Source organism: Dissoconium aciculare, assembly GCF_010015565.1.
Source record: "Dissoconium aciculare CBS 342.82 unplaced genomic scaffold K489scaffold_11, whole genome shotgun sequence".
Taxonomy (NCBI): Eukaryota; Fungi; Ascomycota; class Dothideomycetes; order Mycosphaerellales; family Dissoconiaceae; genus Dissoconium; species Dissoconium aciculare.
In genome coordinates, this window is record NW_022984961.1 from 90,835 (window position 1) to 114,846 (window position 24,012).

Consider the following 24,012-nt stretch of genomic DNA (forward strand, 5'->3'; position numbering starts at 1 on the left):
CGTGATGATGGTGGTCGTGATGGTGGTGTGTGTGTGTGGTCGAGCGCGTTCACAATTGCGAGGGTCACGTCAGCCAGAATGCATAACTTTTTCTCTACCATTTCATCACACGTGGGAATGCAGGTGGTGTTGGTCCAATACAATCCGTGGGAGCGGCTGACAATGGTGTGCATAATACTACTTGAGTCATGATTCAATTCGGTCTCGGCACACGCGGGACAACATTAATTATTGGTCTCACTGTTGTCCTAGCCCATGAGACGCCCGAAGAAATGCTCGGAGGAAAGTCGAGACGGGTCGCAGCGCAGAGCATAGTGAGGTGACGTGATGTGAAGTGACGGAAGACTTCAGTGCCGATCTCATCCATTTCCGGCAAAAGCATCGCGTGCATAAAAATTCTCGACGCCTCACCCTCGGAACTTCGCGGCAGACAAGACCATTATCACACTGATGATCGATGACGATGCTGTTTCTTATCCTTACCACACCAGTCACATCACTGCCTGTGCCGCACATCACCACCGTCTTCGCGGTGTTTGTACGGAGATAACAGGTTCAACGGAGATCAATAGCAGCGATTTATGCTGTGCACATAAGATGCAGTACGTCGTGAACATTGTGATGGCGAGATATCCCCCGTTTCGAGGAAATCCTCGTCGCTTCCGTGCATCCTCTGGGGCTACGACCTCACAAATTGCAATCTCCATGAGGCGCTTCCTCCGAATGCAGCTAAGCCCCGAAGCACCCTCCGTACACTGACTTCTTGCATTTGTATCCGGAAACGGTAGAGATGGGTCAAACGAGATACGATAATGCCTTTGCTTTGCTGCAAGCCATCATCTGGCGCATCCAGCCACCACCATGGCCACAGGGTCCTCTCGGAGGGCCACGATATGAGGATCATGCCCTCGCAATTTATTGTTCCTGCTTGTCTTGCACGTTCACTCATTTCGGATGGATTATCGAAAATTCCGTGAGGCTGACTTGTGTTTCGGAGTTCCGGACCGATCAGTATTGTAGCCTTCCAAGGTTCCGAGCGATTTCGAAGAAGACTGCTCTAGAAGCAGGATAATGCCCTGTCCTGGTTCGGAGATGCAGTTCCGAGACGTCTTCGGCAATGATACAGTGACAATGATTAGCATGCCGTCGCTGCAATAGCTTCGCTGTTCCACCATGACCTATTCTCACACGTCATGCTCAACATGATAATTTCCATGACTGCGTTGTCGTCCCGAATCTAGTAGGAGGACCACGCCTCAACCAATGCCAAGCGCTCCCGCCGAGCCTCAATGTTCTAGAAACACGACTGCGAAGGATATCCCCTTGGACGCATGGCAATTTAGCGCGGTACATTACGATATATCTTTACGGATCTCGGATTTGGTGATGCCCAAGGTTAAAAGTTATGCAAGCTACCTAGGTATGCCCTAGGATGACAATCTCGATTCGCCCGCGACTTGTTCGTGGGCTCAAAAAGCTTATTTGATTTTTCGGGAGAGACATCGCCCTGTGCCGCGATGGGCTGGAGACGTCAGCGGCGCCGAAAATGCTGACAGTCTCTCCCTTCGTCTTCTCGCATCACTTTCTCTGACAAGTGGAATGGAGCATTAGTCCGGACAAAGAGAGCGGGAGCATATCATTCGTCCGGCCATAGTTCTCCCTACCAAACTCGTCCGGTGCGGCTTGGCAAAGGAACAGTATTTCCGTATCGCAATGTCGGTTGAAGCGAGACCCCTAGATCAAGATGATAAAAGATGAGGTTGCACACGCGAGGTGGAATTCCTTCCGACAAGCCCCCTGCTGGTGTCACGGCTTCACCTCTTCCCGTCTGATTAACAATGAACACCTACAGGTTGCTTAAAAACGCCGATCAAAGATCCGCCAAATCTGGGCCTGGCAGTGCCGGGTTATTCCCACGTGGATATGGACAAGGGCACTACACGAGACTCGGATCGAAAACGTTTAGTGCTCCCGGCACTGGTCTATACCGAACTGTACATTCGTCACTGTGCGTAGGCACTGTCGCATTTGCAGCTGCTCTTCCCTCTTGATGATACTGTACACGGTATCGCAGCCGGGTCCCAATCAAAATGTTTTGGTTGCGTGCATGAGAAAATCATGATTTCAGCAATACTGTAGACTGTAGTAGGGTTGCTAACAGGATCCAACGTTCGTAAATCGTTTATGGCCTCAAAAATCATCGGCTCGACATTCGTACAGCACAACAATAACCAAATGCAATCTCACGAAATCATCGTCACCATCACAAAACGATCACGGCATCCGCAGCCTTCCTACGACGCAACTCGAAACTAAGCGGCGCATCTCTGTGATGAGGCGCACCATCTATGCAGACTCGGACGATCTTTGCGCCTTGGCCGCTGTCATTGTGCAGTCGTCCGAGATGCAAGATGCGGACTTTAGGGAGCATGGAACTCCCGAAAATACCGGACAAACAGATGTCGTTTCTCAGGGTCCACCATCAGGACATTGTTCCAGAAATGTATCTTCCAGTACCTAGGTAGGGATGATTTCAAATGCAAGAAATGCACTGTATCGAAAATTGTGTATGCATAAAGATTCTCATGCTTAATAATATCGTCGGTCGGTGCAGCGAGCCCTCTCACGTGTATTGGCGTGTTTATCGCGTTACGTTCGTCATCCGTGCCTACCTAGGTAGGTACCTCCGAAGCCCGATGGAGCTCTTGCGGGCGCACTCCCCGCTTGACGACACTCGATGCCGCGAATTAGTATTATGGCCTAGCTGCAGGGTCAAATCATGGATCGGAAACTATCACGCTCACACACACCCACCTCTTCGAAATACCCTTAGGCCATGAGCTCTTCGTCCTCGCCATGGCAGAGCTCCTCCGTCGTCGTCCCCGCTCGATTGTCCTTTCTCGGCATCTACAACCCGACGTTGGGTCCGACCGATGAGACTTTTCCCGATCAGCTGGTCTTTTGGTACTCACGCGCGACAGATGAAGCCCGAAAAACTGCACGTCAGGATGGTGCTGGGGGAGATGCGCTCCGGGAGGAGCAGAATGAGAAGTTGAGACAGATTGGGCTGGCACAGGGGATCATTGATTTCGCTCGGTAGGTTCTTGGAGGAATAGATTTGGGACGCTTGCTATCCTTGTGTGAAAAGAGCAATCTGGTCTGACATGAGTGAGGCCTACAGGACGTTTTCTGATGGACGACCCGTCGACTCAGTTGATACGGAAAAGTCAAGGATTGTAATGCAAGAGCTTGAACCTGGCTGGTGGGTGCTGGCGGTATGTGGTCTGCTAGAAGTCACCTCGACGGTGAAACTTATCTCATTCTGTTATAGTCTGTCGACCTCACAAGATTACCCACCGCCAATCAAGCGCCATCCAAATCTTCTTCCAAAAAGAGCTCATCGACTACCGACAAGCCAGCAACCGTTGAATACTCGTCACGAGAAGTCAGCCCAGCGCCTCTTTTGATTCAACAGATCCTACAGGCGCATCATATCTTCCAGTTGCACAACGGTCCTTCCATAACTGAGTTGTACATTCGACAGCCACGGCCTAAGTTTTGCAATCTCTTGGCACGATTTTGGATCAGATTTGCTCGAAGTTGGGATGTTCTTCTACATGGCAATCCATCTGCAGACCTTTTCAGTGGTCTAAAGTTGTCGGGCGGAGGAGAGTTGGGTATGGGTGTGGGCGAAGAGACGTGGGGAAGTGGCGAAAGAGATGTCTTGGAGGACTTGACGAGGCGAACAGAAGGACTCGTTGATGTGATAGTATCACGATTCGGTGATTCTCCGTCATCAGACTCGGAAAATTCACATGATCGAGATGAAGTTCCATGGATGGGAAGTGGTAATCTTCCTCAGGCACATGATGGAGTCGTTTTTGCAGGTTCACAGATTCTTTCTCGACCCTCGTTACGGAATTTGTCTATCTGGATGAGGCAGATTTATACATATGGCGAGCATGCGTATGGTGCTCGTGATCATCCTTCAAGAGAGCGCAGGAGAGGTCGGCGAAGGCCTCCGCCTGCAAGAGAACCCGACCCAATCAAACCACTAGCACGAGCTTCAGAGGATGTTGATGCTAAAGACTGGCATCCGAAAGCAGAATCAAACGAGGTACGAACAGAGGGCACAAGGTCTTCTGTCGAGACTGCAAAGCGAGCAAACATCAAGGACCGAACGACGTCAAGCACAAGTGGACCGAAGATTCCGGCTCCAATCGCCGTGGCTATCGAGCAAGCGCTGGACAAGGCTACCCGACAAGTAGAATCCGACGCAGACCACGGTGCGGCTGAGGCGTCAGATTCAGGCACAACGATGGGGATTCCAGATCAGTACATGAAATATCTCACCCTGGGTCTAAGTACTCTCGCTAAACCTGCGCCATCTAAGCGTCCCCATATGCGTCGACTTTCAACATCAAGCTCTAACACGATCAAAGCTACAACCCGATCGAAGCAGACTGATCACAGTGGACCTAGTTCAAAGGACGATACCGTAGCACTTGCGCAAGTTGAACCTATTCCTGATGGCGAGCCACGACAAGCTAAGATGGTACGACAACGATCTCTTGAAAACAAAGGTCACTTTGTCGTCGGCCTGGTGGGAGATCTGGACGATGTCAAGTCAGAAGGCGACCCAAGCGAGAGTAGTACCGGTTCCGGAGAAGACGACGATGCTGCACGAATTTTGGTCAGAACAGTCTACTTGGAATTGACCCCTGAGCATGTCAAATCAGAATACAGACGCGCTAAACTAGGAGATAGCACGATCATGGAAGGCCTCGATGCACTCGATACGGTAGAATTCTTGCCGCCGCAATTTGGGAATGATGCTACAATGAATTTCCGTCGGCTCCGAGTTGTCGTCTATGCCCGAAGGCCATTCGTATACTGCTTCCTCTTTGAGAACCGCACATCATCATTACAAATGTCCGGACTCTACAAGAGCTTACATCGGAACTTGATTGCAATCCACAAGCCCATGGTCTCATCGACCAGTCCCGCCCGACTCATCGAGCGCATTAACGCTTCTCGAGCTGCTGTGCCAGGACATCTGCTCGATCCGAAGAGTCTCAAACAGACTTCTCTCGACGAATCCGCACCCATATATGATCTTATTTACGACCCGCAACGTTTGACGATTTTGACCAGTATTCCTAATATTCCCGAGCCTGGCACTCCGGCAGCCGAAGGCTTATCCATGACTTCTCGCGGTGGCTCTGGCAATACTAAGTCCACCATTACAACCGCCTGGACTCGCATCGAAGCGCTCAATGTCCACAGTCAAGTCCTCAACACCCTCTTGAGCACTTCATCTCAACCCTCGTCCTCGACTGCGACGCCTTCAGGTTTGATCCGCCACGATCTCGAACGCACGAGTAAGACCTCTCGCGGCTGGTGGGTTGTCTGGCTTCGTCTCCCACCCTCGGATGAACCTTCAGCAAAAGCCCCCGCATCCCACAATCGAAACGCCAAGCCCAACTTATCCTCCAACAACAACAACGATGGGACCTCGTTCCAAATCTCATTCGCAACTTCCAATTCCACCCTCCCAGGACCTCCTTCCACAACCTCCCCTTCCCAGCGCGGTCCACCGCCCTCAAACGACCGCATCGCAGTCCTCGTCCGCAATGGCAACAATCTCCCCGCGCCAACTAATACCTCCGAATCCAATCTCTACTCTTCCTCCCCTTCCAATACCCCCCTCACAGCAGCACAAGCTCAAATGCAAAGTTCTCAACAACAGCAACAGCAGCAACAAGATGGCCTCAGCCGTGCCGCGGCGAGTATGTGGTCCGCACTCTCCCTTCGCCCTTATTCCTCGACGTCACCAGACCATGGAGCAAAAGGCACAGGATGGACCTCACTCTCGGCCGTGACTGGCGGAGGTGGAGGGTCGAATTCTCCTGCTGGGAGTACTGCTGCTGGCATTGGAGCTGGAACTGCCGCTGCGGGAGCGCTGGGTGGAGGCATTGGCGTTGATGCGAGAGGTTGGGTGGAGGGTGTCCTTGGGGGTTTAAATCGCTGATTGGTTTTCATCTTTCACAGTTGCAGCGTGGTCCAGGAGCAAGGCAGAGTGTGGGGGAGACGGGGGATAAACGCTCTCAAGGATTTGTCAGAGTGATCGATAGATAGTTGGAGGGATCTGGGTCTATGGACACACTGGAGGCGAGGATTATTTCCCCAGACAGCACTGCTACAAAGGGAGCTCAGTGAATGGCAATTCCACGTCAATGCGCCTTCTCGTTTCTCTCTACGCCTTCTCGACCTCATAAGGGGCCGGCTTGCTTCATCAGGCAGTGCCTTTGAATCGACATGCCGCTGTCCCATCCGCGGCTATCACAGAACACAAACCAAACATCACTCATAATTATACATGGATAATGGCTAACTCGTTCTGGTGGATATACTACAGGCACGACGCATTATCGATTCGTGGTTCCGTTGTCTCCTTCGCAGGTCGAACGAAGCAGGAATGCCTTCTTCGAGACAATGTCGCGCGTCGACACGAAGACGGAGTGTTGCAACTGCATAAAGATATATTGACCAGGTCGCCGTGTGCATGCAGGCTCCGTCCACTTTGCCAACGCGCACGATGAGGTTCCTCGGGGAATCTAAAAATACAGTGGCTTCCAAGGTTAGGTCGGAACTACACGTCCGCGTTTCTTTTGGATTTCCATGTTGCTGCTGACGTGAGACGTCCACCTGCATTCGAGCCTGTTTTTCTTCTCGGTCCATTGGCTCCGACCGCGTATGTTGTTTTCGGGTTTGACGACGTCTTGGATTATCATTGATGGGACTTTGTATTGATCTCGTGGATCGTCAGACCTCGGTGTGATGAGTACGTCAAGCACAGGTTCATAGAACTTCAGACTACCTAGGTAACGAATTGTCCATGAGCGCTCGCAAAGGCAGAGATTGGCAGTTGCCCGACTCTGCCCTGAACTCTAAATACCTGTCGATGCAACACTGCAACAAGGCTCGTCGTGCCCTGGACTAACATAACAATTGTCGATCAGACAGGACGTCAAGCCTACGCCGCGGAACTGAGCCGTTGACTGGTGAAAAAATTAGCAATCCAACATTCAAAAACAACTACGAATCAGATCTTCGGTTTGGTGCACCAATCTGTCCTTGCACCAAGGACTTTAAACGAGGACTATCGTCGACCTGCCTCGCCAATCAAGATTGATCTCGGAACACTCCGAACCAATCACTCGCCGACCATCTCGAGCAGCAGCGGACCACCTGACATCTTCTATAATTCTGTAGGGCCGCCGAACCCACCGCGCCCACGTCCAGGCGGGTTGTTGAGTGTGCACAGCCAGAGTGCAAATGGCAGTGGGAACGATTATCATTACTACTTCTCGTATGTGTAACCCGAAACCATACGGGAAGGATCATGATGACTGCAGGACTTAGCCCCGATGAAGGATATCGTCGTCGATCAGTCACGTGATGCTGGACCTCCTTGCTCTGAGGCTTCAGGCTCGAGATGAATATGGCAAGTATCGATCTCCAAAAACACGCATGCCTTTCAACACAGTTTCGGCCGTTCGCTCATGTAGTCAGCATTCGTCCGCAGAAATGTACTTTTGGCGATTTAGACAAAGGCGACGGTCGCTCGAGCCAAAACATGACGCCGAGCCCGTGACTGTGTGCCGTACTAGCCGGCATTCGGAGCACTCGTCCGATTCTCGCCTCAGACGTCTACTTTTGTTTTTTCAAAACTTTTCTGCTCATCACTGAAATTCAGGCTCGACGTTTGCGAAGAGTTGGTAGACGTGATTCATTAATTTCCTACAACAAAGCTCTATATGCGATGAAATTCCCTGCCACCCAAAACCACTGTAATCCAGTTGCAGCAGAAACGTAGCTTTTTAGGATGTATATCTCAATCATTTATGTCAATTATAAGACTACGGCCAGCACTCCACTGAGCGCACAAAGTCCTACGGCGACCGTCGATCCCCAGCTGAGGTCTCGAACATGTACTGTAGCACCTTGCTTGATGACCGTAGCAAGAGCTGTGCTTATCGAGGACGACGCAAGTCCGGTGAAGAGCGTGCCGGAAATGTCGCTAAATATGGTGCCGTTGGCTGTCCAGGCCTGGCCCTCGGTAATGATATGGTTACCGCCAATAGTCCAGGCGGATTGGCTAGCAGGACCGACTGGGCGGAGTGCTAGAGCTGAGGTAGTCGGGCTGGTAGAGTTGTTGTTTGCGGCAGTAGTAGAATGGTGTTCGCCGGATCCGGGATCGTTCGTAGGAACCGGGGCTGGCGCGATGGCAAGGGCGATAGGCCCGATAGTAGAAGTGTGGCCATTAGCGATAATCCGTATGCCGCTTCCGGAGGGCAGAGCAGACCAGGTAGTGCCGGCTGAGGTGATAGCAGGACCGCCGGGAGTTAGTATTTGTGAACCGATATGAATATCAGCCTTAAGGGAAGCCGTAGCTGTAATCCCAGGAACTTGGGGAATGACAGTGGAGGTTTTGCCATTGGCCACAATTTGAACGCCATTGCCGGAGGGTAAAGCAGACCAGATTGTGCCGGCCTGAGTAACAGGGGTCCCACCCGGCAAGAGTGTCTGCGAATTAATGAGAATGTTTCCGGCTTGTAATAAGGGAGCTGAGATTCCAGGGGCAGCGATGCCGAGCGTAGATGTCAGGCCGCTAACGATAACCTGCACTCCGGCTCCCGAAGGTAGCGCCGAGAATATGGTTCCGCTGGCAGTCACAGCTGGACCTCCTGGCCGAGCAGTCTGAGAACCAATAGCGAAAGCGGTCATTGAAGCAGGAGACGGTTCGTTGCCATTCGATGGTCCACTGGCTGGTGTAGTAGGATTCGAATCTGCAAAAGTCGGCAGAGAGTTAATAGTGGCAGGAGCAGTGGCCAAATCCGGTGCGATTAATGTCGATGGCGGCACGAGTTGAGGAATGACCATCGCAGAAATAGTGAGCGGCGCTTTTGCGATCTCTAGCGGTGCTGTGTCTGACGAAGCGGCCGCGGGCAGACTGTCAGCTTCTGGGTCGAATGTGAACTGTGCCGCATGCTGAGACAAGGTCGGCGATGCCGTAGGCGCCTGCGCTGTCGCAGTAGCCTTCGCAGGCGTCAGGCTAGTCGCGATACCCGGTGCTGGATTGGCAGCAGTTGTCTGCAAAAATGGTGCCAAGGTTGCAGCAGCGGCAGTAGCTTGGGCTGTGAGCACGATCGGTGGATCGTAGATCCCAAACAGATCGAGGGAGCAGGCATCCCAATCTGGGTGTACGGCTCGGAGCTGCGTCGGAATCGCAATCATTGGTCGGTAAATTTCGTCCGCAATGAGTCCGACTAGACATTGACCTGCATCCTTTTTCCATGAGTGAGGCGGAGCGACGCGCCATCGATGTCCGCTAGCAAATATCTCTGAATATCCCGCCTTTCCTGCCCAATCAAAAGGATTGGCCAAGTCTGCACACCACGGCTGACAGTTCCAAGCGCTGGCTGGCACGGGGCTTTCGAAATCGCCATAATTGTAAGGGAAGGCCGTGGCCCAAACAGCGTCTGTTCGACAAACGGAGTATAGTTCGGAAGAGTGGAGCGTCAGGACTGTATTTATCAGAGGGCCAATTTGGCCATTGCAATCGTATGCTCCTGCTCCTTTCAGTGAAACATAAACGCGATTCTGGTAGTAGGTCATTCCGGAGTAAACTGCATACGGCCCTATACGAAGATCAGCTGTTATGAAAGAAGTCTGGTTGGCACGTGTCTTACCCGCATTCACTTCTGTAGTAGACGTTGCGTTGAGAGGGGGGTAGCTGCAATCGTACCACGAATAGTCCGCGTCGCTCGTTATCATGATTTGAGTGCCACCCAAGCAATACTGACCCAGCGATTTAGGGGGTTTGGATGTGCACATATCTCGGGAGACAGGCTCCGTTATGGAGAAGCGTATTATCTCCGCTGATTGCGCGGCAATCTGGCACTTCTCAGGGCATGCCGTGGTCCCTCGAGTCGTGAAATACATTGGGACGCCGGCGCAGGATACCATTTGACAATCGGGCGGAGACGGTGAGTCGGGTCGTGATACCGTAGCTGAACCACCAGCTGCCAATTCGACGGGACCCTGTATGCTTCTCGCTGGTGGGGGCCTGAAGTACCAAGAAAATGTTCCACTGTTGTTGGCTGGAGCATATGTGGTATTGAATAAGGTCAGAGTGGGCGCTGCCGTGATTGGCGCAGTAGCAATAGTGAGCACGGTCGTGTCGGCAGCATTGGCTATTGTTATCACAGTGGGGGTTGCAGGAACGGCCAAAGTGACCAGATTCTGTGACAGCCAAGAGGACCTGGTCATCTTCAGACTGCCGCAAACTGCATCACAGTCCGTGCTCTGAACCGAACATGAGGGTGCTACGGGGAGACTGTCAGGGTAGAAGTTTGACCATGTTGATACAGATTGAAACGTCAAGGAACCGGCGACACGTGGTGTACCGTCACAAAGAGTGGTGATTGAGGCGGTGAAATGGCTCGTCGAATACGTGTTGTAAATACGTGTCGGCAAAAGTGGAAGCTTGGACAAGCTGTATAATTCTTGGAAAAGTGCTTGTTCAGACAGACACGCGGAGGCATAAGCCGTTCCGGAGCCATTCGCGGGGACCGTCCAGGTCGGAACGGGTGTCCTATTGTCGAAGATAGTTGTTGTCGTTGGGTTACTGGAACTCGTAGGACTCAAAATCGTTGTCTTTTGAACACTTTCACCGACGTATGAACTGCGTGCCGATGATCCTGATGAGACTTTGGTGTATTTCGCCGCAGCCACGCCGTTACCGCCAGGTAGACTCGGCGTGGTCAGGGCAGCAGAGAGACTCAAGGAAGCACGTTCGGTGGCGACGCTGTGTGCAGTCGAAACCGTCAAAGTCGGGACGGCATCTTGGGTCGCCCCTAGGCCTTGTAATATGAAGTCACCAATAGCTCCTTCGGCCCTTGCGCCAGATATAACTGCCAGGAAGGCGAGGGCTGTTGCGGTACGCACACGGCGCCCCGGCCGTGACGATGGCATGACTTGCAGGTCTGCGATGGATTCTTTCGAAGAAGCCGTGTGCGATCTCCTTGAAGGCGCAGGCAAAATTCAACTCTGATCAACTTGCGATCGGGAGTTGACCGTATGCTCGAGCGTCCACTTTCATAGACGCGCGACTTGATCAGTAACATCACAGGATTCCAATGCTACGGCGTGTGCAGCATATATGAAGAGGTTGGCGCGCCTCCCCGAAGCTTCAACCAACCGCTCGCAACGCGGATTTGTGACTTCGAAGCGCCGCAAACGGTCGTAGCGCATCTCACTAGCACACATCTAGTGCTATGGGATGAAAGACACCAAGGACATGGTGAAAAGTCTAAATCCTGGCCGTATGAAGAGTGCTCTCAGCCTTCGCGTTGGTGCTGTCGGGGCACACACTGTTGCTCTGGCGCCTGAGTGATGTACGCCTGTTGTCGTTGTCGCCTCCCTCCATCGCTTGCTTGCTGTCTTGCCAACTTGGACAGCCAACATCGCCCCGACCTGTCTGCCAATGAGTGTGAGGAGAGAGGACCAACATTATACTTCTTGTCGTGCATGTGTTGCAGAAATCGCAACCAACTGTCCCTGCATATGGAGGTCGAATCATCAACAAGGGTAGTCTATCAGGCTGAGGACGGGCATGTTCCGTGATATACACGAGTCTCTGAGAGCTCCTCGCGCTCCTGCGAATGCACGTGGGGAATGAACAGATCCAACAGCAGCCGGCACATAGTTTAGCCCGGGCTACTAATGAGATCGACATCTGGGCCGGTCGTGCGGTCCTGTTTGTGTTTTTTCCAGCTCCTAGCCGCTTCGGCTCTCTCCAACACGGCCCCTTCGCGTTGAGACTGCGGAACGGACTTGCTGGCGCATCATCATCGAGGGGCTTTGCGTTGAAACAAATACAACAAGACGTCGGCTTACATTGTCGAAATACTGGCATTCCTTGCTTCGTCGTATAGTTTGAAGCTACTGCGGTCGGCACCTCGACAACGGACAGCATTATGTATTCGTCGCAACAACATCGAATCGATCAATGCCATGCAGCGCACGATTGCCGGGGGATAATGGACCAGGATCGATTCAAGGATAGGCCGTCACCGTGGGACGTGTTCGTGCGGTGACTCAATCAGCCCACATGTGTTTATCGGTGGGAGATTCGCAGCGACACACATGTGCGTGGTGTTGCATGTTTGACCACACTGACAACCAAAAATGCCCAGAGGTCCTGTGCGGCTTGTGGCTCGCCTTGGCCCATGGGGGCCAAACCGTTGGGGGCCGGAGCACGCCAACGTCACCTAGTCCTGATTGTGATTTCGTGATTCGTTCTTTTAAATTACGCCCGCGATACCCTGCAGTGGGTCTGCACGGTATTCAGGTATCATGACACAAACTCGGCACGTCGAAAGATTCAACCCTTATGCCCCTCCAACATCAGCACTAAGGAAGAGAGCGCATTGTCCGAGCTGGCATACAATGGCCTAGACAGACATTCAGAACGACAATCAACAATCGATCCCTCCGCTTTCTGATGTCGCCACCAACAATGTATGCAGAAGTTCGGTCTTGTCGGCGAGGATCGACGAGCGAAATTCCCGTGCACACCCACGATGGCCATTCGGCTCAATCGATGGCCCGGAATACACACCGTCTTGACGTCTGAGGAGCTATTTGGCCCACCCAGCTCGTTCTCGGTGACTCGTTCCAGTCTTGACTCTACGCAAAGGCATGAACTATCGCCGTGTATCTCACACATCACATGAGGGGAATTGCTTGTGAATAGTGCATTATTCCTTTTGCGTACCGACGTTCGAGACGGTGACGTGACGGAAATCTTCCGGCAACAAGGCGGAAATATACCGCCCGTTCCGCGCAGCATTCCGGCCCGATGACCCTTTGGCGGTTTGTTGTCCCGATCTAGATGGGGCGTAAGCACAATCCGAGAAAGCTTTTCAAGACGATCATCGCTCATCAGTGCACGCAATTATGGGTGGACTTCATCGCAGTCAAGGGCCCCGTTGAAGATCGGGATTCGCCCTAGAGCGATCTATTCGAGGTGCGACAGGATGTTAGTTGGCAATTTTGCTTGGGATGAAGTGTTTTTGTTACGTGTATCGGAGGTTGCGGGCAGTAGACTCGAGCGTCCCTTCGAGACAAACAGTTGGAAGCAAGAACCGACCAGCCTGACAGCCAGCAAGCGCCTTAGGGGGCTGTGTTATTGCGCAGTAACAACGTCTTTTCAGAATAAATAGCACTGGCGTCAGACCGAAGAGGTATAGCGCGTCTGCTCCGCTATGTCCATTCTGATCGACGGCACGCTGGCGCGCTTTTCTTTCGAGAGAATGGCGAATCACGATGCCTTCTACGATGCCCCATTAGTCCGCGAAACAACAGATCTCGCTATTCGGAAGACAATCCAATGCAGCGCTGAAACAAGATCGAGGACCTATTTCCAGAAAACATCACGATGCAGGCCGGTGTCATGAACCAGCATAGCGAAGTCGCGATTGTGAGGGAGAACAAACATTTCGCTCTACATGCGGGATTTGTTATACCAATGCAACAAACTTTAAGTCAAGATCAGTAATCATTACGCTAGTCGTGTTGGGTTCGCTACAACAACGATCATGACTGGGCCGGATTGTGACTGCGCCCATGTCTCCATCAGCCGGTTCCGAAGATCTCCCACGTGCAATCGAGGTTCAGGATGGAATGGAGCACCCATTTGAAGAGATGCATAAGGCATCATCTTGTCCGTCCAAGGCCTGAGAGATATCTCCGTCAATCCACGACCTCAACTCGACACACCCTTTTCAGCGTTCACAAACACCTTTCCCTTCAATAAACATTCTCATCTCTACCACAATGCGTTGGACTACACTTTGCCAGATCTTGGCCGCGGCCGCTCTGAGCCAATCTCTCATCATTCCTAGCCACATTACCGAAGAGGGTACCTACCAAGTCGTCACTAATACCGATGGCACAGAAGTGCACACCAAGATCGCCAACGTCACCAGCAGCACTCCTCACGACGATGGCCGTGCCTTGGACCGTCGCGACTATGGCGAAATCTGGTGTGGCTGCGGCTATTTCATGACTCCGTCGAACTGCGATGCCGCAGTCGAGGACATGAAGCATCAACTGGACACCCAGGGAGCGATCGGCGCTCACCTTTCTTTCTACTCCATCCGGAACGACGTGGTGGCATTTGCATGCAACCGGGCCGATCGGTCTTTCGAAATGAGCGGTCAGCGCTTCGCCATCGGGCTTGAGGGGATCACGAAATGGTGCGGCCGCTACGTTGCTGGGTCCGCGGACATCGGTGACTATGACTTGCCCGTGATCTCAGGCTACATGCAATACCGAAACGGCCTGGACTTCTGCGGCGACAGCACCCGGGGTGCTTCTCACACGTACTGCTAGTTGGCGATCCAGTGCTACTCGGCAAATATCATTCCGAAGCGGAACAAATGCCTGCTATAGACAGACACCATCTGAAGGATCCGCTGTGGCCACAACGAACGAGACGACATTCACAACAACAACAACAACAACAACAACAACAACAACAACAACAACAACAACAACAGAGCCGTCGATCGGAACGGATTTCCCACTCGAGCGCATCGATTCTCCCGGGGCGAATCATTCTCCTGTCAAAATCTCGAGTGTCAAAACTCCATCGATATTCATTGTATAGAAAGTTTGTTTTCTCTGCGATCGAAACCTGCTCAGCAGGCATATTACTACACACACATGTGGATACACCGTTTCGGTAGGACTTTATGAACTTTTCTGCTGCGATCCAGGCGCTTGTCTCTTACCTCCGTCCGTGACCGTTGACTTTGACACCATGGTGGGGGTATTTGCAGCATCCATGCTTGCAGCTGCTGTCTTACATCCCTGTGGTAGAACACCGAATTTCCATTAGAAGAGAGAGCTGTGGGCATCGAGAGCTGCCAGTGAAATCTGCGGAAGCAAAATATCAGACACGTTAATGCAGATGTACAGCTCTGTCGCCGTGATCGGACCGCCTCGGTACATTTGTTATTGCCTTTCTGAAGTAGCTCGTGGCCGCTTCCTGGCCCCGGTCAACTCTTCGGTGCCGAACGGCTGTTTGATCCTGCAAGACGGCGATGTTGCGCTGCCTGAGCAAAGGGATTATGTGAATTCCAGACCGGACCATGGTGGTTGTAGCTCCTTGAAGATGTTTGGGGATGACGCAGACAATGTGTTCCATGTTGGCACCTTTGTTCCTTCCAGGTGAAATGAAGTCGCCATTCCACAGATAATGGAAGGGTGACCAGACTGGGTCAAAGACTCTCTATACTTCAGTTCGTTTCTTCCTTCACGGAGAGAATGAAGCAACACTGCTCTTGTTTCCAACCGACCAAAGGAAACTCGCCTATCCAGAAAAATGCATCAGTGTCAGCAGTGCCAGCGGAGCTTCCGACAGCTCTCATCGCTTCGCCAACACGAGTCCTCGAAAGGGCACCGATCCAGCGCCTCGGCGTCAGCCGTCGTGGTCCACTCAATCGCCGGACCGATGACGACCACACCAGCAGAGCCAAACACGACCGTCGCGGCGCGATACCACGGGATCCCGGCCAGCCAGATCAAGCCCGTCTTCAAAGCGGCCTGCGCCTCGCGCCACGCGGGGCCCGACGTCGCCGACATCATCAAGGCCACGCAGACGACGCTCCCGCCGGCGATCGTATCCGCCATCCTCGACGGAGCCCTCCGCCTCCTGCCCGTCGACGCCAGCGCCGAAGGCAAAAAGGTCCGGCGCGAGGAGCAGCAGGCGAGGGCCCGGCGCGCGCAGCACGCGGAGGACGAGTTCGTCGCGGCCATCCGGCGGTTCCAGCCCGCGATGCTCGACGAGGCGCAGCAGCGGCGGCGGGCGGCGTCCGTCGCGACGCCCGACGTGCTCTTCCCCGAGCCGACCGAGTTCGCCGGGGAGACGTGCCGCTGGGTCGAATACAAGGACATGTTCGGGTTCAAGGCGAACCCGTTCGTGCAGGCGAAGATCAGGGAGCAGTGTCGCCGATACGCATCGCTCTTCGGCCCCGGGATGATCGTGTACCGGCTGGGCTTCGAGACGGGCCTTCTCGGCGGCATCGAAGGCGTGCATGTCGCGCGGGAACGGGAAGTCTGCCTGTGGATCGGTCGGCAGCGGTGTATATAGGGAGGGAGGGAGCGAACGGTGTTAAGTTGGTCGAGCCCACGCTTCATTTCACACACACACACACACATTGAGGGCGAGTTCGGATGTTCAAAAGGCCACGATACCGATTCAGGAATGCGTCTTCGCGAAAGACGTTCGAGGAACACAAGTCAAACGTCTCCACGGCAGTCTCAAGAGGAAAGGGATTCTGTGGTTCTTCGTAAAAGTCCCTTTTTGAATTTCTTCAATTTGAGAGTAACGTTGGAGTGGAGTGATGGTACCCATCTGATGGGACCGCGAGCCAGCCAGTGACGACCGTCACCAAAGGACCATGTCCTTTCTTCTTCTTCTTTCCTTCATGTCTGCGCGCAGGCAGGACGGGCAGCGGCAGCGACAACCAGCCAGCCAGCCAGCCAGCAATGATAATGATAATGATACAAAATACAACTCTCGGAGCCGATCGTTCGACGAAAGGTCCGAGCGAGACACAAAAGCGCGACAAAGTCCCCAACGCTCCCGCCGTCCCTTTTCCCAGTTTTTTGCTCCCCGTGATCCCTTTTCCCCCCACACACACGCAAAGATAATCGGGGCGAAACAGTAATACTAAAACATAATTGTGGTACAGAGAAGGTCGCAAAGTTGCAGTGAGAATAAACAGTGTGTGGTCAGAAAAGGAAGGCCAAAGAAGAGGCGGGAAGAAGAGTGAAGATAGCAATTGCAGCGAGCAGGCAGGCAGGAAGGGTTCTCGAGCCCTTTCGAAAACCCTGGTGAAGTGGAGTTGTTTGTTGGTCGAGGGGTGTTTCTCTCGGGGATAAAATGTGAGAAGCCGAGAGCAGAAGCAAGGTGGTTGAGAAGGGTTGTTGGTACAGCATTTGACCCAAGTTGGCCAAATGAAAGAAAATAGTAATGTGGCAGAAGGGGAGATTTTGGGCAAAAGAATAAAAATCAGTTTTTGCCGTTCGCTTTGCAAGCCACAACGACGACATCGTCGTCCTCGTCCTCGTCGTTGTTCTCATGATGATGATGGTGATGGTGATGGTCGTCCTGCACCGCATCGGCGAAATGCGAGTCGAGATCCACGACGCTGTCGACCATGACAACGTCATCGTCGTGGTCGTCCACATGGCTGTGGTCGTCGTCGTCTTCGTGGTCGCTGACGAGCCCAGGGAGGAGGTGCGGGCTGTTGGCGTGGGAGAGGGATGACGTCGACGAGGTGGTTGACGGGCTTGGTGCGTTCGCTGCGAGACCGAGGGTTGAAGATTCGGTTGATTTGGATGTGGTGCTTGCAGTCGTTGTTGGAGCGATCAACAAGGAAGGACGGGCCGGCCGGGTGCTGTTTTGCGGTTGGCGTTGGAACATCAGTGGGCTGTCGACGTCCTCGTCCGAGGGTGTGCCGACGGGAGTCATCATTGCCGAGTCGCCGCCACACGAATCGAATTGCGAAAAGGTCTCGTCCATGGATTGTTTGGCGTTGGCGAAGGCCTGGGCAAACATTTCGGGGCGGAATCCTTGCTTGGCGAAATGCGCGGACAGACGAGGTGCGGTCGTAGAAGACTTGTCGTTGGTTGAAGTGGTGATCGACAACGCCGGAGGAGGAAGGCTGGACGTGGCACGGGCTTGGAAGGTGGACTTGGACTTGACGGGCGCGCGACGACGAGCGACAGACGAAGGCGGGGTCGGAAGAGTCGCTGAGGGCGAGTTGAGCGCATGAACGAAACCCTTGGCCATCTCGCGGTGTTGAGGTTGCGTGGGCGTAGGTACGAGCAAAGCCGGGAGCGACTTGGACGCCGCCGCAACCGGTGTGGAGGCGGCCAGCTTCGAGGAGGCGTTCGAGGCCGCCCGGCTTCCGTGAGCCTTCGGTGCCGGGGTTCCAGCTACAGGCAGCGAGTGCGTTTCCGCGGGCAACTTGGCCAAATCAGCTTCGTCCAGAAGTCGTCCACAATCGATCGCAGCGAGGTCGTGTGACTTGTAATCAACCTTATGCGCGATACGGCAGTGATTGAGGAAACCTTGAATGCTCGAAAAGTTTCCACGCAGGCAGTTGTTGCAGATGAGCTTGACGAGTTGATTGTCGGTGGATCGGCGCAACACGAGCGGGGCAGACTTGTCCTTGGGCGCAGGTGCGGGATAGTTGGGGATGCTCGGGAGAGAATCGATGCGGTTGGTGACGGCGTGGGTTCGGCTGCTGACGGACTTGCGTGCGCTTCCCAGATTGCGGGTGGACCGGCCACCCGCACTTGTCGGAGTGTCCATGGAGCTGTACATGTGCATCGGCGCAGAGTCGAATTCAGGATCGCGTAGGAGCCATTGTCGGTAGTGTCGGGAGTAGGGACCGTCGGTGACCCCGTGAGGCGCAGGGTATGCCGGGCGACTCATTCCGGGACCAGGGGCGATCGCAGGGCCAGTTCCTGCGGTGACGTCGCTGGAGGGGCAATCATAACCAGGGTATGGTCGCAACTCGCAACGGCGCAATTGCTCCAACGCGACTTGACATTTGGCCAGTTCCTGCTCGATCAAGCGCAACTCGTTGTGCTTCATCAGCATGGCCATGTTGAATTCATTGTCGATGACCTGTTGAAGAGGCGTCATGTCGGCGATACAGTCCAAAGCCGGAGGAGCCGTGGTCACTTCCGTTCGCGGTAGTTCCTTGGGTCCAGCCGGAAGAGGTGCACTCGGCGCAGCCGTTGTCACGGTCTGCACCGCCGGCGCGACAACCTTGACTTGTTCCGACGTGGGAGTCGGGGGCGCCAGAGCGACCGGTCGGGAGACATTCGGAGTCACTGGAGTAGGCAGCTGCACTGCTCGCGAGACTGCCGGAGAAGCTTCAGACTTCATCGGCGGTCGCACGCACATGCGCGAAGTCTCCACCTCCAACCTGGGCTTTTTGCTCTGCTGCGACGAGTGTGGGACATCCGTTTCCGGCAACTGCCTCTTGAACTTGCCAAACATGGGCATGTCTACCGCAGCGGAGTAGGACAACGCGTCTTGCGACATTTTCGGGAGCATTTGCTGTTCGTTGCACCACGGCAGGCGAAAGTTGGACAACATGGTTGAGGATGACGGCAGCGAGAAAAACCGGCGGGCGCGAAAGAACTTAGATTAGCGATGGCGGCGAATACTCCATTCAACAGAGGTCGCGATGTCGACAAAAGGCGACTTAGGCAGCCGTCGATATGGTGGTCGTCGTTGTTATTATCCGGGTGGTGCGGTTGGAGATGTGCGGAGGAGGACTGATTAGCCGAGATCAATCACGTCAAGCGTCAGCGAAATTCTGGACGGTTCCGTCGGATGGTGTCGCGCGAGCTTGTGAAGGCAGAGCCGGAGATGGTGTGGTGGTAGCCTGTCGGGCGTGTTTCGGTGGTACACGGCTGAGTAATCGCGGGCCGCGTGGCGACGGAAACAGGAAACGAGATGATGTCGTGTGTGAGATGGTCGTACTTGTACGTCGGCGACAGCGCAACACACACACGCACACAGAATCAGCGGCGGCAACAGCTAATATTCCAAGCTGATGTGCACAAGTCGGCGGAGGAGTTGAGCAGAGTGGTGATGTTTCGCAAGGTGACCTGCGCAGTTAAGCGAGATCGAAACGGTCGCTGGGAACGGAGCTGCACACACGCTGGCGCGGGCAAATCAGGTCGTGGAAGCGGGATCGTAAGCGTCAGTATGTCGTGAGTTGAGTCGCAAACCAAGGCGCACGCGCGTGAGTGTCCGTGAGTGATCGGAGTGGTTCTCGGTAATGGTGGTAATAGTAATGCAGGCGAGGCAGAAGGGGAGAAATCGACGGGCGGAAGAAGAGAGGGAAGAAACAATAGTATATAATAAACACCCGGCGGTCGTTGGAGCAAGCTGCGGGAGAAGGGGAAAATCAGGTGTTGTTGGAAAAAGTTGGGAGCTCAAGGGTCAATCCGCATCGAGATACAGAATGAAGATGGAAGCAGCAGTCGCGCAGCTGTGGTGGAGTGTACAGGTTCCAGAGGAGGAAGAGGACGAGAGGGTGGAGTGTGTGTGTAGGAGGGAAGAGTGGTCGAGAGGTGTGTGGTTTGGGGATGGTGAACCAAGAAAGTCGAGATGATGCGAAACGAAGAGGGACGCGCAATGATGGAAGCGTGGAATTTTGGAAATACGGGTCTTCCGAGGGAGAGGGTGGCTTTGGGGCTTTGGCTTAGGCTTTGGCTTGTGAGAGCGATGAGCTATTATGATAGTGATGATGTCGACGTGGATGGTGGTGGTGGTGGTGTCGTATGGGGAGCGGGTGGGTGTGTGTGAGAGGGAGTGGTGCGGTGGTGTGAGGAACTGAGAGGAGGAGAAGGAGATGGGCGAGGGTGAGCGAAGACGGCGGCGTGCGCAAGTGTGTGTGTGTGAGAGAGAGAGAGAGGCAGAGAGAGAGGCAGCGTGTGAGGATGTGTGTGTGAGTGTGTGTGTGTGTATTTGTGTGGTGCGCGGGCGTGTGGGTGGATGGAAACACCAGGTGGGTGTGAGATCTGCCCTAGCCCGTGTGTGAAGAAGAGCCAAGCGTGGAAGGGTACGGAAATGGGAGATCCTGAAGCAGCAGCAGCAGCAGCAAGCAGCAATAGTTTGGGTAGTGTGCAGAGCTCACGATAGCCCCAGTGGAGTATATTGATGGTTGATTGATGGACATTTGATGGAGCCGATAGGGACAAAAGCCGGCCTCCAGAAGGAAGGACGTTGCCCAACGGGGGGTAGGACCGGCGCAGGATAACGGGCGCAAGCGGACAGCGGGCGGGAGTAGCAGCAGTGGTGCTGGTGGTGGTGGTGGTGGTGGTGGCATTCAATTCATCAGCGGCGGCCGCGGAAGGTTGGAATCTTGGAAACAAGCAGCACAGGTAGGTATGAGACAGGCAAGGGCCTGGGAAACACACGCACACGCACATGGACACGCACACGCAGGCACCCACCACTCTCCCATGGCAAGGCACACCCACCCATCCGGCAGTGACAGGAAGGAAAGATGCATTCGGCGGCGCGGACGGCGGGATGGACGGGTGGATGGAAGCGCAGGACGGGACAGCTGGACCGACGAATCCGGGAATCCTCTTTGGGAGCTTCCCACATCCTGCATCCAGCATCGTTCGGTCGCGGAAACGGGCAGGAGGAGAGGTTATCCCCTCGAGTCCCATGCTCTAACGTCGCGGTGCCTATGGATGCGATCGCGCGCGCAGCGGATGTGTACTGGAGGGATCCCGCCCGTCTACATGTTCGATATGTGTGTGCGCGTTCATGCACTGTGCTACAACTGACGAGAGCGTGTGTCGTAAATAGCATGATCTCTGCACTATTATCATTACTAACATTATCATCATTATTATAGTGTCAATCAAATAGATGATACGAGCCAGCATCGTATCCATAATGTGTTATTATTATTCATTTCTCAATTTCATAATTTCATTGAAATCAGGGAAAATCCTCCTCTAGCGCGCCCCTCCGAAAGCGCCCAACGGTCGCCAACTGTTTGGCGAGAAAACTCATAGATCTGGTAGGCGTTAGGAAGATTGTTTTCCTTCGCCCGCCGAAACGGTGGTGGTGGTAGTGGTGGCACTAGACCACAATACAGGTCCAGCCGGGCGGGCGAAACGGGGAAGCAGAGAACCGCCTCGAATTGATGGACGGCGATGGCGGAGGCGGCGGCGCGGGCGGCGCATCCGAGCCAGATTTGATGATTTGCAAATGGACCTGGCGTGTCTAGAAACGTCGTCGCGGTGTCTCTGTGTGTCGCGGCGACGTGAAGTTTGGAATCATTTCCAGACAAGATCATCACACTGTGAGAAGATGCGACAGTGCGACAATGCGACGAGGAGGGAAAACAAGGCAGGCGTGGCTGCAATGCGATGGTCTCTGTGCTGCGGCCGGACAGACCAACAGAGGGGAGCAAACATCATTGGACATGGAAAGCAGCTCTATCTACAGCATCTCCGCCTAAAGATAGGTAGGTGGGTGCCCCAGCCTTGCATGGCTCTCATGCATGTGTGTCACCAAATCCATCATCACATCATCAACAAGTCGCAACATAGAATACAGCCGCATGCATGCATGTATGCATGCGCCTAGCCGTACATATCCACGACATCGATGATACCTACATTCCAATGGGGATGTCGGTGCATACAGTATATATCTAGTCTTTGGAAGAAGGCAAACCACATACACACATGTATACATAGATGGCAATTATGGGTCCAGGGACTATCTTCTTTCTCTACACGTTGTTTGTCGGGCGTGATGGGTCGCATACAAGGCGAGCGAGACGAGGGATAATCCTCGCCCTGTCCCAGAGTCACGTCGTGCTGCGGCTCATCATTCTTTATCGCCGTGACAGGTGGGATGCGACGAAGAAGTCCATCACCCGCAGCGCCGCTCATCACCAGAGAATCGCCTGGCGAAAAGGAAATGATGAGATCATGACACACACCCACACCCGGCCCATCTCTAGCGTAGCGCACCCGGCGAAGCGGACTCCTCCGGGCCTGCGCGCCCCGGTGGTTCGGGAGGAACAAATCGTGAGGACCTCCCGGCCGCGGGGACTAGGCCGGATCGGGATTTGACAGCGTGCTAGTCCTCGCTCTGTGGGCGTCATGACCGCGATCGGGCCCCCCTTTTTTCCTGGTCCATCGCAGGGATGTGACGACTGGCGGGTTTTTGATCCGAGGTTGTTTTCTCTGGCTGGCACTCGCGGTCTTTTCTGCCTGTGTGTACCTCTACGGAGAATTTGGCCGGTGGCTCTTTCGGAGATATATGTGTGCGCATTGGAGATTCCAAGCATGTTTGTTTTCTTCCTAGATAGATTTCTATACATGAACACTGCACGCTGTGATGTTGTGTATCGCCTGCAATAAGGGGAGAGAAATCATGCGTTGTAATCAGCAGGAACCACACAACGAATCATTGACTCGGGTCATCCTTGACATGCGCTGCTCTCTCCAGCGATCCGCAATCTTCCCTAAGATTCATCCTGCTACCTGATGCCTCCCACGCCCGCGAAACACATCCCTCGATGACGTTGCACCCGCGGAGTTGAAACCTGAAATGTTGGTGATCCCCTCCCAAGGTCCCAATCGCCGACGACGATAATGTTATCCAAAGAAACCCCCTTCAGGTGCCCCCTGATCGACAAAGAGCTTCGAAGGATTTCCGCCCTGACACTACAGCCGGATGGAAGAATAGTTCACACGATGAAGTCCGGACGATGCGGCGGACTGGGGATTCGGCGTGCACGCACCTGCACCGCTTACAAGGAAGAAGGAAGGAGAGGGAGGGAGAGGGAGGCACGAGAGGCAAAAGTCTATCGCCGCCCGAAAATGCGATGCGCGTGCATCAAAACCAGGGGGCACGATGGGCAGAAAGAGGGTCTTTTGGGATGCGCGCGATGTGATCCGTGTGACGATCACGAAGGTCTAGACTGTTTGCGAGAGAGATACAGTCTGTCGAAACTTGAAGTCCCCAGCGACCATGTATGTGTGTGCGCGTGATGCTCGCCTTGTCGCCTTCACTACTGGGAGGGACTTTCTCGTCTGGTCAAAAGCGAGTGTTTCACATCTCCGCTTCGTTCGTGAACTACAGTCGCTACTGCTGTAGCTGCTGCCGTAGCACTGTAGCTGCAGATTTCGCTCCAATGCTAGGTTGTTTCACGTGATGACGTGGGCGAAAGTCAAAGAGAGGCTCTATGGAAGCTTCACTTCAATGCTGCTGCTGTTGATCAGGGACAGAGATCGCCGCGGGTGCCAACTTTAGAATATTCGTAGCAACGTCATCAAGAGTGGGATTTGCCAGAGCGTGCGTTCACGATC

At 53.9% G+C, this 24,012-nt stretch overlaps 6 protein-coding genes across 6 annotated transcripts; 3 read left to right on the plus strand and 3 right to left on the minus strand.

Moving 5' to 3' along the window:
* Positions 1-1,838: 1,838 nt before the first annotated feature.
* On the plus strand, positions 1,839-6,031 carry K489DRAFT_372625 (uncharacterized protein; the record flags this gene model as incomplete). Its single annotated transcript, XM_033603351.1, has 5 exons — positions 1,839-2,008; positions 2,221-2,503; positions 2,834-3,096; positions 3,149-3,275; positions 3,332-6,031. 5 exons carry the CDS (start codon positions 1,839-1,841, stop codon positions 6,029-6,031), a joined length of 3,543 nt encoding a protein of 1,180 aa, XP_033457109.1.
* Positions 6,032-7,740: 1,709 nt separating this feature from the next.
* On the minus strand, positions 7,741-11,222 carry K489DRAFT_45768 (uncharacterized protein). The gene is made up of 2 exons (XM_033608632.1): positions 9,756-11,222; positions 7,741-9,704 (listed from the first exon to the last, which is right to left on the minus strand). Exons 1-2 carry the CDS (start codon positions 11,038-11,040, stop codon positions 7,915-7,917), a joined length of 3,075 nt encoding a protein of 1,024 aa, XP_033457110.1. The 5' UTR covers positions 11,041-11,222; the 3' UTR covers positions 7,741-7,914.
* Positions 11,209-12,247, minus strand: K489DRAFT_45692 (uncharacterized protein). Its single transcript, XM_033608631.1, has one exon. The coding sequence runs from the start codon at positions 12,041-12,043 to the stop codon at positions 11,378-11,380; it is 666 nt and encodes a 221-aa protein (XP_033457111.1). The 5' UTR covers positions 12,044-12,247; the 3' UTR covers positions 11,209-11,377.
* A 1,658-nt stretch (positions 12,248-13,905) lies between these two features.
* On the plus strand, positions 13,906-14,463 carry K489DRAFT_412097 (uncharacterized protein; the record flags this gene model as incomplete). The annotated part of the gene is made up of 1 exon (XM_033607889.1): positions 13,906-14,463. One exon carries the CDS (start codon positions 13,906-13,908, stop codon positions 14,461-14,463), a length of 558 nt encoding a protein of 185 aa, XP_033457112.1.
* A 994-nt stretch (positions 14,464-15,457) lies between these two features.
* Positions 15,458-16,225, plus strand: K489DRAFT_412098 (uncharacterized protein; the record flags this gene model as incomplete). Its single annotated transcript, XM_033607890.1, has 1 exon — positions 15,458-16,225. One exon carries the CDS (start codon positions 15,458-15,460, stop codon positions 16,223-16,225), a length of 768 nt encoding a protein of 255 aa, XP_033457113.1.
* A 924-nt stretch (positions 16,226-17,149) lies between these two features.
* Positions 17,150-19,252, minus strand: K489DRAFT_372628 (uncharacterized protein; the record flags this gene model as incomplete). Its single annotated transcript, XM_033603352.1, has 1 exon — positions 17,150-19,252. The coding sequence occupies one exon, from the start codon at positions 19,250-19,252 to the stop codon at positions 17,150-17,152; it is 2,103 nt and encodes a 700-aa protein (XP_033457114.1).
* Between the last annotated feature and the right edge of the window lie 4,760 nt (positions 19,253-24,012).

Bases quoted from the DNA above. Each gene is read 5' to 3' on its own strand.
- K489DRAFT_45768 (XM_033608632.1), bottom strand. From the start codon at position 11,040: ATGCCATCGTCACGGCCGGGGCGCCGTGTGCGTACCGCAACAGCCCTC. The intron at 9,705-9,755 runs GTAAGACACGTG...ATCTTCGTATAG, and splicing joins TACTACAGAAGTGAATGCGG to GGCCGTATGCAGTTTACTCC.
- K489DRAFT_45692 (XM_033608631.1), bottom strand. From the start codon at position 12,043: ATGCTGTCCGTTGTCGAGGTGCCGACCGCAGTAGCTTCAAACTATACG.